Source organism: Vanacampus margaritifer, chromosome 9 (genome assembly GCF_051991255.1).
Source record: "Vanacampus margaritifer isolate UIUO_Vmar chromosome 9, RoL_Vmar_1.0, whole genome shotgun sequence".
Taxonomy (NCBI): Eukaryota; Metazoa; Chordata; class Actinopteri; order Syngnathiformes; family Syngnathidae; genus Vanacampus; species Vanacampus margaritifer.
Window position 1 is genome coordinate 20,380,467 of NC_135440.1, and position 16,692 is coordinate 20,397,158.

General features: G+C 40.9%; 1 protein-coding gene across 1 annotated transcript in view; it reads right to left on the minus strand.

Moving 5' to 3' along the window:
* The window catches only part of plcl2 (phospholipase C like 2), a 29,151-nt gene extending 14,850 nt beyond the window's left edge, over nucleotides 1–14,301 (minus strand). Inside the window, exons 1-2 of the mRNA XM_077576535.1 lie at nucleotides 13,412–14,301; nucleotides 97–2,580 (exon numbers count right to left, since the gene is read on the minus strand). Coding sequence (XP_077432661.1) covers nucleotides 97–2,580; nucleotides 13,412–13,633 — 2,706 coding nt within the window. The 5' untranslated portion in view covers nucleotides 13,634–14,301. The remainder of the gene's footprint in view (nucleotides 1–96; nucleotides 2,581–13,411) is intronic.
* Nucleotides 14,302–16,692: the final 2,391 nt, after the last annotated feature.

Below are 16,692 nucleotides of genomic sequence, written 5' to 3' on the forward strand. Positions count from 1 at the left end.
CGTGGTCATCATCGAAACGGATTGGTCGGTTTATCAAAAAGAACCGATTTTGAGGAACTACAGGAACAAAACGGAAGTGACAAACTGGTGTCTGACCTGCATGCTTTCTCTGAGGTCCGTGGCCTCCCTCAGCGGCAGCGTGGCCGTCTTGAAGACGTCGTCCACGGCCTTGATGAGCAGCACCCTCATGCTGGCGTACTCCCGGCTCCTCTTGCCCTTGCGCACCGACAGGCCCCTCTTGTGTGGCTTGCCGCCGCCCCTCCGGTTGGTGATGGCCACGTGGACGAAGAGCAGAGTGTGCGGCAGGACCTCGCCGGTAAGCGACTGCAGCGGGACGTGGCGAAAACCCGGTTGCAGGCACTCGAAGGGGATGGTGTACTGTCCGATGAACTCGTCGCCTATGTAGTCGTCATCCAGGACCACGAAGCGCACCATGGCCAGCTCGGGCAGGTTGATCTGGAACTCGAAGCTCTCGTCAAACAGCGGGTTGTCCCCGTTCTGATTGACCGTCTTAGTCCTTTGCTCGGCACAGTCGGCAGGAATGCCGTGGATTTCTACGTACACGTAAGGGTCTACCACGTCCCCTTTGGCGCCCGAGCCTTTGGGCTTGGGAAAGTTCTGTCCGCTGATGATCTTAATGTGCAACAATTGCGGAGAAACACCAGGCACTGAATCTTTTGTGTTGGCACTGAAGTACGACACCTGCTCACGCATGATCGCCGGCCGCAGAACGTAGCCACAGTTCCCATTCTGCCGGAACCAGCCGATGTTCAAATCCATCATCAGACCGGGAGTCTGGTAGTTCATAGCCACGATCTGGCAACCGCACTTCCAGAAGTCCTGCGGGTTCATGTTGCTGGAGTCGATCCGCATGGGACTGGGGTAAACCCGTGCCAGAAACTTCTTGTTGTAGTTAACAAATTCCCCGGGAAAGTCGTTTGCACAGCGGCCGGCAAAAACCTCGTTGAACGAGCAGAGCTCCCAATGCTTCTGGCCCTGGAAGGACGTCGGGAAGTCCTTGAACTCCACCGACTTGCACAACGTGACCAGATCGGAAAGCTCCTTTGACAGCTGGAACTTTTTGGGCACAACTGTCGGTTGTTCCGGTGAGTCGATGCTCATTCTCTGCGACATCTCGGCCCCTTCGTCCTCATCCGTCACCTCCCCCTCAGAGCCGGTGCAGTTGGTGCCGAGTTTCTTGCCCTTCAGCAGAATCTTTCCCTTCAGATCCGAGGGGGACGGCAGGTAGCAGTCGTCGGGTTTAGGGGGATCCAGACTGAGCTTATCTCCCAGGATCTTCTTGAGGTGCTGAAACATGACCTTCTGCTGCTTCAAAGAGCAGTGGTTCTCCAAACACAGGATCAACGGGAACTCTGAGGCCACAAAGGCGTATTTGTTGACCACGTCGATGACGCTGCGGAAGACAATCTGCGAGGTCATGGTGTGGCCGGTGTAAATCACGGGTTCGTGGTCGGGTCCGTCCCAGACATCGAGCTCCACGCTGCGACAGCCCATCTTGAGGGCTCGGATGTAACCCGTCACATCGGAAGGACCTCTGAACTGATCTTCTATAAGGTACGTGTTGTGAGAAGCGTTGATGTAGTAGTGGGACAATGGCTGGTTCATGTCCTGGCACACGGATTTGTGCTCGGGGTCAAATATGTGGCATTCCGACGACAGAAGGTAGTTAGTGAAGCCGTCCAGTGAGAGCCAGCCCCTGAGCCGACCCTCTTTGGACGGCTCGTACTTCTGGATGACCTCCACGCTGGTGTCCTCGCTGACTTGGGCCATGCCCTGCTCGGCTTCCAGGAATATCATCAAGTCCTTCGTGTCCAAAAACTCCTTGTTACTGGAGAACTGGACAAAGAGGAAATAGATTTCCGGTCTGGTGCAGAGGTCATGAAAAACCTCGATGAACTCGTCTCTTGTCACCAGAGAGCCGACTTTGTCCTTTACTTTGTGAAGCTCTTTGAACTTCAGCTCAACTTTCACATTTTTAAGCCCCGGGTTCAACTTTTTGACCAGCTGCACAGCAGCGCATATTGTTATCTGTTGACTGTTGTTTCCATCGACTTCGCCGAAAAGTTCCCCGAGCCAGGACGAGCGCATGCTATTCTGACTGCTCTCGATCATGTTCAGTGTATGTTTCCCGTAGGAGATCAGGTACCTCAGGCCGGTAATCCAGGTGTTGGCCACGTCGGCAGTGTTGGCCACCAAATCCAAAGACTCGTAGTTCTCCCCGAAGATAATGGAGAACGCGCAGTCCTCCGAGATCTGATCGTAGGTTCCGTTGGTTCTAAAAGTGTCGGTGTTCTTCCCCGTGCGAACCTCCTTGATGGACTTGACGTCGATTTTGGCCTTGTCGGACTCCTTCTTGGAGGGCTCCCACCGCAGGGACTGCATGTCGGCGTCCAGCAGAAAGTAGCGGTGGTAGACGCGCGAGTTGGAGCGCACCTTCTTCAGCTCGGAGCCGTCCACCATGGCGGTGATGCAGTCGCTGGCGCTGCTCATCTTCTTCTCGGTGGGCATGCTGCTGAAGGACACCGTCTTCTTACGCTCCTTCCGCTGTCTCGAGGAATCCTGTGGATTGAACACAATTATTTTCAAGCGGCATATTATGGAAAATTGACCTTTTAATGTCTTGTACAAAAATAGCTAGGTCTCTATTGGTGGGTGGTGTCTGGTCGGTGCTGGATTTCACTTTCCTTTCTTTGGTCCTTCCTCGGGTCTCCTGACCGCCTCACGACTCTGACTGGAGGTGTTGGGTTTAGGTGAACGGTATGGGATTTTTTAAAATAGGTTTTAGGTGAACTAATGAATACACACACACAAAAAAAAAAAGAGAGCAATGATTTTTTTTTATTTTTTATTTTTTGCAATGATGATGACATGTCAAATCGGTAAAATTACCGAATGAACAATACTGACCTCTCCAAAAAAAATAAATAATAAAAAATAAAATAAAATAAAATAAAAATAATAATAAAAAGCTAGGTCTCTATTCAATTATTAATCCGCTCAAATATTAAGTCATGAGCCTGCACAGATTAGTCGCAAATACTTGTTTACTCCGTAAAGTTGTCAATTCGGAGGGTGTGAGAGGGAAAAGTGTAAACGGGTGTCTCTGCGATGAAGCGCTGCCTTCGCAAGGGAAAATATAATCCGTGCTGTCTTTGTAGTCACTCGATTAATGCTACCCATATAGTTGCCGTGGGGTCACAAATTCTGTAACGGGTGCTATAATTCTTCTCCTCTGAGTAGTTTGTGGAAAAACCATGCCAGGCATTATATTCGGTCACCAATGAACCTTTTCAAATTGTGGAGAAAAAAATAAACATGACGTGTCCTTTAAAGGCATGAAATCACATCCAAAAGCGCCACCAGGCTGGTCCTCCCTTCCTGGACTGTGAACATATTTTGCACTTCTGACTTGAGCGGAGGACTACAAGTACCTGTCACTGTACATTACCAAGAAGTTCCCTTCTGGAGAGAAAAGTTGCCAGCACGAATCGACTCAAATGCTCCAGGCAGTGTTGACATTTTCAGTGAACCCAGTTTCTTATTCTCCTCTTTTTCTTTTTTTCCCCCCAACGTCGCTGCAGCAGCACCAGGTTCAACAAGAGGGCAAACTTTTCATGTTGTGGACTTTACAGAGTTCAGGGAAAGTCAAACTTGTTCGTCATGTGAAGAACTAAATGGTACCCGTTAAACTCAAGTGAACAAATGGCTTTGAAATGTTGCCATGTCAAGACTTCATTTTGATGCCGTCGGGTAAATGCTCATTTTCTGTTCATTTCCATTTGTGTGTTTAATGAAAAGGCTTAGAAGCGCTCGAGTCTTACGCAGTCACATTTTCTTTGATATAAACTTTGACATTAAGAGTTTATATTAAGCAAGAATGAAACACTCACTAATATGTAAAATTCTCTTATGTGTTCTCAAACGAAACAAAAATTGTAAAAAATAAATAAAGAAAGAAAGAATAAATTATAATAATAAATTAAAAATAAGGAAAAAAGCTAAAAATATTTCATGTGTTCTCAAATGAAACAAAAAATTGTAAAAATAAAGAAAGAAAGAATAAATTATAATAATAAATTAAAAATAAAGAAAAAAGAAAAGGGAAAAAAGCTCAAATTATTTTATGTGTTCTCAAACGAAACAAAAAATTGTAAAAAGAAAGAAAGAAAGAATAAATTATAATAATAAATTAAAAAGAAAAAAAAAGAAAAGGGGAAAAAAGCTCAAATTATTTTATGTGTTCTCAAACGAAAACAAAAAATTGTAAAAATAAATAAAGAAAGAAAGAATAAATTATAAGAATAAATTAAAACTAAAGAAAAAAGGGGAAAAAGCTCAAATTATTTTATGTGTTCTCAAACGAAAACAAAAAATTGTAAAAACAAAGAAAGAAAGAAAGAAAGAAAGATTAAATTATAACAATAAATTAAAAATAAAGAAAAGGGAAAAAAGCTCAAATTATTTTGTGTTCTCAAACGAAACAAAAAATTGTAAAAAGAAAAAGAAAGAAAGAAAGATTAAATTATAATAATAAATTAAAAATAAAGAAAAAAGGGGAAAAAGCTAAAATTATTTTATGTGTTCTCAAAACAAAACAAATCAAACAAAAAAATGTAAACAAAAAAGAACGGGAAAAAAAAGAAAAATGTGTCGGTATCTGTTTATTAGTAATAATTAGGGCATTGATTTGGGGAATAAAAAAAAAATCCACCTTTTTAGGGCTCCATTGACTGTAAATGATTAAACCATCTGGATTTTATTCTGAGAGAGAGAAAAAAGAAATTTAGACCTGCACATTTTACAAACATACTCTGTTAAACTGTCTCAGTCAAAACAGGTTTACGAAAATAGAATTTGACCTGGTTTTGGATCAGCAATAGCATTGTTCTAACATATGCATTCGAAATATCTGACCAATGTGATCCGACACTAACGGCTGCACTTTCCACTTTCATGTTAAATAATAAGACACATTCCGCTTGCTGAGTGCGCCGGTTCAACAGATCACGCATGAGCACACACAAAATCCTTATGAGGAGGAGAAAGAACGCGAGCGTGTTAACATGGAGTCAAAGCTGTGGTGTAATAATTGGCTTGTGTTTACCACCTGTAGATGAACCCCCACTTCCTTCAGTCAGAAGTGTTTTTTTTCCTTCTTTCCTGCCCCACTGATCTCCCCTTCCATTTTAAAGATGTAAATTTTCCACAGCCGGGGGCCATTTAAGCAATCCAGGAAACGGGGAGGGTGAGGCGAGCGACACTTGTGTAACTCTCGTTTACACTCCAGCTGACGCAAGAATAAGCAATGTGCACACACGCGGTGACACACATCAGCAACGGTCGAAAGCACACCGCCGACATGCCAGCGGTTCCAGCACCTGGAGCGAGCCCGCCGCGTGCGCAGGAAATGACAACGAGGCGCTCTCTCTCGGGTTGGAAATCTTGCGCTGAATAAACAAAACACCTGCGTCTTCTCGGGGACGGGACGTGACAGTCACATGAGAGCAGACAAGAGTCGGCTGTGTGGCGGGCTTATGAATGCTCAATGTGGGGGTCTTTCAACAAAAATCAGCATGGCCACTCATGAATGGACAAGGGGGACGCAACGTGATGAGGTGGGGAGCTACTAGGGATGTTTTGTTTCCCTGGATTAGACAAAAGAGGGGAATGAACGAAGTAAAAATGACTTCTAAATTAGACACACCATAGATAAAAGTGTTAACAACCTTGTCAAATAAAAATAGGAGTGGGAGTGGTTTTTTTTATTGATTATTCTATTGATTGATGGAATTATCTGAAAAAATTAATTTTAAAGTGTATTTTAAAAATGTTTATTTGGTGTAGTTTGTTGATATAATAAGCCACCAAACTACTCCTTGCCCCCTGCCATCGCCCGTCCGCTCTCTCTCAGTTACGTGCATGCATTGATGGCAACGACGAGGCGCTCTATAGCAGCTGCCCCAGACCACACGATGGCTGTCAAACGTAGACTTCTTCAAAAAAAAAAAAAAAAGTATATATATATATATATAATAAGCCACCAAACTACCCCTTGCCATCGCCCGTCCGCTCTCTCTCAGTTACGCGCATGCATTGATGGCAACGACGAGGCGCTCTAAAGCAGCTGCCCCAGACCACACGATGGCTGTCAAACGTAGACTTCTTCTTCTTCAAAAAAAAAAAATATAAAAAAATATAATAAGCCACCAAACTACCCCTTGCCCTCTGCCATTGCCCGTCCGCTCTCTCTCAGTTACGTACATGCATTGATGGCAACAACGAGGCGCTCTAAAGCAGCTGCCCCAGCCCACATGATGGCTGTCAAACGTAGACTTCTTCTTCAAAAAAAAAAAAAATATATATATATATAATAAGCCACCAAACTACCCCTTGCCATCGCCCGTCCGTTCTCTCTCAGTAAGGTGCATGCATTGATGGCAACGACGAGGCGCTCTAAAGCAGCCGCCCCAGCCCACACGATGGCTGTCAAACGTAGACTTCTTCAAAAAAATATATATATATAAAACTATAATAAGCCACCAAACTACCCCTTGCCCCCTGCCATCGCCTGTCCGCTCTCTCTCATTTACGTGCATGCATTGATGGCAACGACGAGGAGCTCTAAAGCAGCTGCCCCAGCCCCACACGATGGCTGTCAAACGTAGACTTCTTCAAAAAAAAATCTCGCTCCCGGCACTTCCACCTTTCTCACCACGACATGCGTACACACACACACGGCCAACAACGTGGCACTCTAAAGTGTTTATTTTTAGGGGTATATGTAGGCATGGCTAGCTTGCTAACATGTCACAATTCCACTGGATAACCGCTGATACAAACAAAGGCATTCTTTCTCATGAAGTAGGATGGGGCAAGTCATGCAAAGTGCGCCATGTAGCAGCCTTTTAGTCATGCACCCCCCCAAAAATAAACTTAAGAAAAACTGAAACACTTGAACAACATATACATTAGGGGTGTGCCCAAAAATCGATTCTCATAAGATTTGAGATTCTCATTTAGTACGATTCAGAATCGATTTTAAATGTCCCAAAACCGATTTTATTTAAATTATTTTATACTGTCTTGCCTTTGTCTGTGTGTGCCTTTATTGGGAGCGCTGTTCATGTTGTACCCGTGTTGGCCAGTTAGGGGCAGTGTGGTTCCATGCGGTCTAATACACTGTTAAGTTGTAGCCACATTAGAGAGTAGAAGGAAAAAGTCACGATCAAGTTATTCCAATAAAAGTTGTTTTGGTTTTTTTTTTGCAGTGTGGAGCCGTTCTTTTGAGTGATAAAAGGGCCGCGAGTAGCGCGCTGATTAGCATTAGCGAGTCTGACTGGAGTAGATCATTACAATTCCTTGCACATCTACTATAGATTGAATCAAAAATCATTGTCAATCAAATCATTTGGAATCAAAAAGCGTTCTTAATCGAATCGCAGACCCCAAAATCGGAATCGAACCGTGAGACATTCAAAGATTCCCACCCCTAATATCCATGTTTTGTGAAATGGATAAATGCATTTCAGCTCTTGTGAGTGGGAAAGAAAAATGCAAAGGCGGCCATCATCACGGTCAAACACCTGCTAATTTGCAAGTGTTTTTTTTAGCACCGACTGGCAGATGGGCCAGTTCTGTTTTTACGTCGCAAACAGTAAACACACCACAGGGCCAGCAAACACTTAATGCTGAGCAGCTAAACAGTCTTGTAATGTAGAAGTGCAGTTCAGAAACCACACCAGTGTTGTTGTCGAAGAGATACTACCGTACGCGGTTTGGATTGTGCTCACCACATCCTCTATCATCACCTAAAGGCCCAGTACACATATAAGGATTTTTCACCAAAAAAAAAAAGGAAGAAGATATTTGGCAAACCTCACACATAAAAACTTGTGCATATAACAGTTTGGGTCCGTTTGAGTGTGGGGTGCTTCGATAAGTTCAACACAGCTCCAATTCCAAGTATAAATGCCCGTTTTTGGATAAGGATAGACCGATTATCGGACGGACCGATATTCAGCATTTTGACGAATATCGGCCATTTTGAAGAATCATATGGCCGATAATAGATCCATTGTAAAAAAAAAAAAAAAAAAAAAAAAGTGTTAACTTTAGAGAACTAATTACATTTTCAGAGATGCTGCTGACCCTGGAAAAATCTCTGCACCTTCTGTTTTTGCATGAAATTAAAACTAAGACAAGTACAAATTTAATGCTTCAGATATTTTGAAATTTTGGAAGAATTTATTTACTGTAGAAAACAATTATTTAAGTTTTAGTTAACTTTTGAAAACATGCTACTGCCCCTGGGAGATCCCGCAACTTTTTGTTAGATTTTTAAAACAAAGATGTCTATTGATAAAAAAAAAAAAATGTTTTAACTGCAATATTTTACAAACCCTAAAAGTAATTCAATAAACATGTGCTTTAAAATTACCCAAAAAAATAAGAGATGGAGTTTGTATTTTTTCAAATTTTCATGTCAATATTTTCCCTTTTAGTGAAAATGAATATCGGCACCAAATTTCGATTATCGCCGTCCTTCACCACTAATAATCGGTATCGGCCCTGAAAATAACATATCGTCTATCTCTAGTTTTAGAAACTAATATAAGATGAAATTGTCCACTTGTGCAAAAAAATACAACGTTTAATCGGTTGTAATCTGATACGAGAAGAGTCTGGAACGAAACCTAATAATCATTGGTTAAGATGTGTTACTTAAAAGAGATAAATAAACTCAATTTTTATTGCAGAAACATACTTTCATATTGAAAATAGTAGAAATGGCTCACCAGACACAGAATCAAGCTCCTCCCATGGCCATCTCAGTCCCCGGGGGAGTGGTATGACCCCGCGGGAACATGCTTTTTTTTTTTGTTGTTGCCATACGACAATAAAGTGTAATTGCACATCGTGCTTTCATTGTCAGAGTGAGGGCAGGCGGTTTGAGCTTCGTTTTTTTTTTTGCACAGAGCAGGAGATATGAAGTGCAGTGAACAAATCCTGAAAAGACAGCGCGGCATGAAAAGAAAAGGTCACGATACGCGTGAATGCTGGAAATTGAACATTGTGCTCCGGTTCAACTCTGTCAACCGCACTTTTTGGGCGCCGAGCAGCTCAGTCAGCCATCTTGGTTACGATTATGCCGGCCTGCGTTCAAACTCATGTCAGCCGCCCACAACAATTGCTTCCGAGGGAATGACTTCAAAAACAAAAGCTAAGTAAGGCATTGATATACACCTGGTTAGCTTTCATTTGGAAGTTGGCCGACCGTTTTTGGTGTGTGTTTTTTTTTTAACTCTTTAACCGCCAAAAACGTTAAATGACGTTTACTAAAATCCAAATGAATGCCGCCAAAAACGTTAAATGACGTTTACTAAAATCCAAATGAATACCGCCAAAAACGTTAAATGACGTTTACTACGTTTTTTTTTTCCTCAATGGGCGGTGGAAGTTGCTGCCTACTCAATGGAGTTATGAAATCACAAACACCCACCCACTATGGCCAGCAGATGGCAGCATTGTATCTCTTTTTCAATGTTCTGTCGGTGTATGCAATTGCAGTGAAACATGGCGGATCTTAGGAAATAGAACGTTTTCAAGGATGATGTGAATGGCCAAAGCCTTTGTCACATTAAATAGAATTCACAGAGCGTCACTAAACAAAAAAATATTTGTGTCAAAGTCACTGTTGTGCAGCTAATTGATATTTTCACAAAAAGCTTCTTTTCGAATTTCGCTCGATGTCACTTAAATTACCTATTTTTAAATGTTGATTATTAAAACTCTTTGACTGCCAAAAACGTTAAATAACGTTTAGTAAAATCCTATGGAGGAGTGCCAAAGACGTTAAAAGACGTTTGTTTCAAAACAGAGGTGAAACTAACCATTTTCTATTGTTGATTACTCAAAAACGGAATAAGGTAGAAACAAACTTTTTTTTCTGATGAAAGATGAGAGTCCAATCTTTCATTTGGTAGTATGTGTGTTTCCATAGTCCAAACACATAATTTTCTGTGGACCTTGAAAGATCAGTCAAAATGCTTAAATCGGCTGGCACCCACGGCATCCCTTTTCTGAAAACGTCTGGCAGTCAAAGAGTTAAAGAACGGAATAAGGTAGAAACATACTTTTTTTTCTAATTAAAAAATGGAACTCGTTCTTTCATTTGCGTACAGAATATTCTGTTTGCCTTGAAACATGAGTCAAAATGCTCGAAATTTGTTGGCACTGTCTGGGTTGTTTTTTTTTGGATAACGTGCGGCAGTAAAAGGGTTAAAAGGTGCACTTTTTTTTTTCTTCCGAGGGGTACGTGAAGGAAAATAAAAAATATATATTGAGAAGCGCTGGGCTGAAGTGACACCTCCATTTGTTGATTTAATTAAGATTGGGATCAATAGGAAGATGATGTTGATTTTAAATAGCTGGAGGCTAAATTGGCTCATAACGAACCGCCTAGCAAACAATGTCAGATGAGGGCAATTCAGGCCCGACTGGTTTGCTGGAAAGTGAAGGAAAACCAGAAATATGTCCTACGGTGTTTGGTTTGGTGTGGCCCAGGTTAATTTCATATCATAGTAAATATTGTTGACACTGACACCTTTCAAGGAAGGCGGAAAGCGAACGGCGTGTGTATTTAAAATGGCAAAATGAAACTTGTTTTTATTATTACATCATGACAGTTGGGTCATAAATTAGAATGTGAAAACGGTTACATGTTCATTTGCTACAAAAGAAGGCAAGCTAAAAACCTAAAAACAGACTATTTGATATGATCCTGTCATTACGACAGTTGCTTTGCTTATTTACTGTCAGTCAAGCTCATTTTTTTTTTTTTTTTTGGAGTTCCCCTTAAAGTATTTATTATTGAAAAACACAATACATTGAATCAATTATCCAATTCCGAGTATAAATGCCTGTTTTTATATTTTCACAAAAAGCTTCTTTTCAATTTTCGCTCAATGCCACTTAAATGACCTATTTTTAAATAGTGATTATTAAAGAACGGAATAAGGTAAAAACATAAATTTTTTTCGAATAAAAAAAAATGGAACGCGTTCTTGCCAGCAGTCAAGCTAAATAAAACTGAGAAACACAACTTTGCCTTCTGCTAGCTTAGTGCTAAAACACAACGCAAAACGCGAGAGGTGGGCTAATGAATAACATCGATGGTCAAGGTGGGTTTTTTTTTTTGGGCTGAACCGATTAATGGCCTTTCTATTCATTTCAGTAGGGAATGATGATTTGAGATGCAAGTGTTTTGCGTGAAAGGAGTTCTTAACATCGCAATTAAGTATTTTAAGTAGCCTGACATTTGTTTCAGTCACACCAAAAAAATAAAAAATAATCTTCTATCATGCAAATTATGTCAGAAGAAAAAAATTATGATTAAAGTATTGACATATCACGAAAAGAAAGGCATTGATTTCTAGGGTGTTATTTCTTGGAGTGTTGTCTTATTGTCATCGCATTTGAGTGAGGCGCTAAGTGACTCATGCGATGTTTATCCGTCTGTGTTGAAAAAGCAAAAGAGCCACAAAAACACGCCTTGATTTGAAAACGGATTCACCGCGCATATCAATTATCTCCCGCGCTGATTCGCCGGCGCTCTCGATGGTGTCGTGTGATTACGGGACTCTTGTTTTTGTTTTGGTTTTCGGGCCACTGAGCATTGTGGATATGCAGGGTAGGAAAAAAGAAAGAAAGAAATCACCGCGTGGAGGATGCGATGCGTGGAAACTTCTGGACTGGAATGAGAGAAATCAGAGTCGAATTGTGGGGGCCGTATCAAAATCATCTTTAAAAACAATCAAAAGGGGGGAGAGAAAAAAAAAGGCAATGAAATGGCTCTATTATTCATTCAGAGTTTATAGCTCAGGGGAGTAAAATGCCAGCGAGATAAACGGCACTGCGCCGGTCGGGGGTGTTCTCAAGCAGCAAAAGATGATTTGGGTCTTGTGCGCAATATTGTATTCATGTCAATAGAATCCAAATTAATCTATAGTCTCTGACCTATAACAACCTAAACTCATTCACTGCCAGTGACGGCTATAGACGTCAATTTTTTTTTTTAAACTATTTCTAATAGTAAAAAAAAAAATAATCCACTTTTGTTAACAAGAGTATGAAAACCTAAAAAAAAAATCTACATTTAGAACAGATATAAAATTTGTGATTAATCGTGAGTTAACTAGTGAAGTCATGCGATTAATTACGAACAATTTTAACCTACGCCCATTAATTTAAATGATCTTTTCTTCTTTAAAAAAAAGTATATATATTTTTCTTAAATAATCTTTTCTTTTTAAAAAAGAAAATGTAAAAAATTAGGGGCGTCAGGCGCTATTTTTTTTTAATCATAATTAATCCCATGACCTCACGAGTTAACTCACGATTAATCACAAATTTTATATCTGTTCTAAATGTACAATAAAAAAAATCTAGGTTTTCATACTCTTGTTAACAAAAGTGGGGAAAAAATGTTAAACTAATAGAAATAGTTCAAATGAATTTTTGACGTCTACAGCCGTCAATGGCAGTGAATGAGTTAAGAACAGAATAGACAGAAGCAGCACACCAGAATAATAACACACAAATATTATGATCATGGAGTGCTAGCCCTAAACCAGGCCATTAATTCATCAGAAAAAAAAACAAGATCCGGGAATGTAAACTCTGTTAGCAATTGGACTTCTTTAACCAATCATATCTTATGTTCGTACGCACTAGCTGGCCCTCGATGACATCAGCATGTTTCTGTCTTGGGATTGGTTGGGCAGACAAAAACTTTATAGACAACTTTGACTAACAAATCACATCTGTGGCAATCTAGACTCATTAATTAATATTAAGAATCTCTGGTGAGTATGATGTATTTTTTTTTTCTGTTTTTGTGACATTAATTCACATTATATATTGATTGTGACCTGTTCCAGATGTAGCACTAGCACAGTTGTGTGCTGTTATATTTGAGATAGTACAACTATTATCAGGTTACTAAGTTGAGTACAAAAAAAAACGTTGAAAGCAAAGGTTTAAAAAAATAATAATAATAAAAAAGCATGGCCGGCCACTAGAGCCCCTTTCAAGGTGAGAGCAAAACTTAGCATTACTAGCTGGTGGAAACGTCTGTAGGCGGTTTCGACATGCGAACTTGCTCCCCTGATGCGAGCTGTCATCATCGTTGCTACTTCTTAGGCAAAATGACATGACTAACGTTTGCAAAATAGTCCAAAGGACACAGTGTGCTGGTGGAATGAGACCATTTGTGGTCATTTGTGATGGTGCCACGGGTTCGTGTTACGATGTCATCAGTCGAAATGCTGACAAAAAAAAAATGCGTTTTCTGGAGCTCAGGTGTTGGCTGACTTTCATATTTGCAACCCACCTTGATGATGCTGCTCCTGCGGGGCATGTCCGCCTTGTTGTCGGGCTCGACGTCGGCTTCCACGCCGCCGCTACTTCCACCTCCACCACCGCCACCTTCTTGGCCGACCATGTTGTCTTCACACATGCCACAGTCGCCGTTCGACACCGAACCTTCGCCGGGCAAGGTCTTCCCCACCGCGTGATCCAGCAGGCTGGCCCCATCTTCCTCGAACTCCGCCATGGGCGCGCGCACACTCACACGGGAAAAACCTCCTGGTTCGGATTTTAGTCCGATTTCCTGGTTGGGAGCATCTGCGCGGGGTGCTGCTGCTTCTCGATCATCCGGCGCCGGGCGCTCGGAGGTGCCGCTCGGCTAGCAGGGGAGGCGTGTGCGCGGGGGGACGGCGACGGAACCACTGGTGCTGTCGGTACACGACACCGTGACATCGGACCGAGCTGGTGGCGAGCTATTTAGCCCAAAAAAAAAAAAAAGCAAGACAGACGGCTGACAGCGTGTGGCCTTTAACGGCTAAAAAATCTCCGCCGGTTCGACTCACCGGGGGAGCAGCAGTTGGTCGGCGGCGTCGTAGCTCTCCATTTGTGGAGACTTCGGTAAAGTTAGCATGAGGTTGGCAGATTCGGTGTTGTCGGTCCGATAACTCCAAAATGAAACGTCATTGGAACATAAGCGATGCCTTATTCCGATCTCTGTGAGGTCGCCAACGTGCTACAATTTGAATTTCAGTAACACAATTTGTGGTCTGAGCAGTTCATGTGTCGTCATGCTTTTTTCAACAGGCTACACCGAGACGCGGGTTCAGGGACCGTCAACAAATAGAAGCTGCTAAAAAGGGGAGATTTTTTTTAGATTTTTGTAATAATTACACGAAGAGAGAAGAAGAAGATATCCACCTGGTTACATTACAACCCCCCTTTGTAGGGTATTTGGGGCAACTCGAAATTTTAGAAGTGAGTTTGTTTCAAATAATACTCAATAACTTAATGATAGATCTTTAGGTATATCTTTATGTCTCACGCCACACATAAATGGGGACTCCCTGAATATACTACAACTCTTATTTCATCATAATAACACTTCCTTTATTTTTTCAGAATTTTTTGGTTCACTGAAAAAATTGTTTCATTGATAGATGGATGGACTAAACTAAAAAAAAAAATGCTGTAATTTGTTACAGCTAAAAAAAAGAAGAAGTTTTTCTCGTTATATTCATGATTTGGTTGAAAGCATAATTTTCAATTTAATATAAATCAAATACATTTATTTTCCCCAAGCCAAATAAAAAAGTTACATCCAAGTAACTTTTTACTTTGGAATAAACTAATTAAAATCAATTTTATTACTTTCCAATCAAAACCAAATTTTCGATATGGGAGCAAATTGGAGTACCTGAAGAATAGAGGGACCCATAGAACATGGAAGCACCACACAGGAAGGCTGGAGGCTAGATTAGAACCCTGGACTGCTTAATTGTAAGGCAGGCATGCTTACCAATGGGCCACCAAGGCAGCTCAATGTGTGTTTAATTAAAGCAAAACCATATTTGCAATCAACAAAATGCCAGTAATGTTTCACTTAAATACCTCAAAAAGAATTTCCCTGAGTGAAAACCAGAAGTGTTTGTAAAAAAAAAAAAAAAATGGAGTTAAACCATCTGGTCCTGGAGATTTGTCTAGTTTGAGGTGCGAGGCAGCTGTCTAATTTTTCGATTGTAAAGTCTCCATCACATTTATCTCTCATGACACCATCAATTTGTGGGGTGAAATGAAACCTTTGATTTTACTCAGAAAGGCATTAGCACCTTCTTCAGAATAAGATGTATTATATAAATTCTGGTTTAAAAATAAAATAAAAACGTGTTTATTTCTATGGCTATTAGTGTTGGATCAGTGCATTCTCACCCATTTATCATTAGACATTTGATGGAGTTATATTCTTGCCGTTTCTTTTCTAATCTACAGAAATATGCAGATTTATTTTTCTCCTTCCTCGGCGCATTTGGTCCTTGAGTGAACATATGCTCCACGAGCTTTATGTTCATAAAAGTGATCCAATTGGGATTGTAAAGACACAAGTTTAATTTTATCATTTCCTGTGAGAGTTGTGCAGCTGCTAATCAAAAGTATTTCCTTCACTAGTTTTTCCTCCGTTGAGCCATTATGTTTCTTCTTATATTTATAAAAAAAAATGTATTGAGTTTTTGCAATTTTTTTATTTTAAGAACTCCCGTTTTTTAGTGTATAAGCATAAGGAGTTGTCCTGTAAAATATTTTGAATCATGTCTTCAATGTTTTTAGAATATTCATAATATTTAAAGCGGCTGTAATTAAATTTCCAATATCCTTTTTTCCTATCAGGCTCCAGTTGTTGCGAAATAATTAAGTCTGTACATCAATGATCAATCAGTAAGTAGGGCTGGGAATATTTCACTCCTTGTAGCTGCTGGATTATGCATTGTGATTGTTATTAACCAGAAATCCAGATTAGATTTTATAGTTGCATTAGGTTTGAACCAAGAAAATTGTTTTTTGTTTTTGTTTGGGTAATTGTCTCTCTAAGGGTCGTGGAGGAGTAAGTCGTTACAGAACTTAACCAAATTGCTGTTAGCTTTAGAAGAACCTTAATTTGTTGACGGTCCCTGCGCACTGTCTCCGCGTCATCTCTTCATAAGAAACAATGTCACATTGCTTTAACTCATCTCAAATTGTAGGTCATTGGCTATATTATTGTGGTTAGACAGAAACATTGTTTGCATTTTAATGATGCTTAGTTATTGCGTTATTGAGCCCATGACTTCGAATTTGCGAATCTCTTGCTAACTTTACCGGACTCATTTGTGGGGAGGAGTACTGCAGCCGTGAGTTCACAGCTGCTGCGGCTCCTGTTAGCTAGCTAGCTAGAGAGTTAGCTAATTTACTTGACAACTTTTATGCGCTTGAAAAGAAGCCCCTTCCAAAAACAAGCGAGCCCACCACCACCACCACCATCAGAGGAGGGGGGCTTTAATTGACTCGGTGTCCGAGAAATGAGCAAGCTGCCGTTGGACGCTCGAACCGCAGCTACAGCAATTCATCCGTTCGCGCGCACGCAAGTTGCGTCGCCTCGTGAACGCGCGCCGGGCAAAAACAGGATGTGCTGTCATTCAAACCTCATTGTTAATTGTTGCAATTGTTTTCTTTTTAAAATTTAAATCCACGCTTGTAACTTAAACTCTCGCCTCTCAAATCATCTTTGTCCATTGTCATGAATGGAAATGCCATTAAAAGAACAAACAATAATAC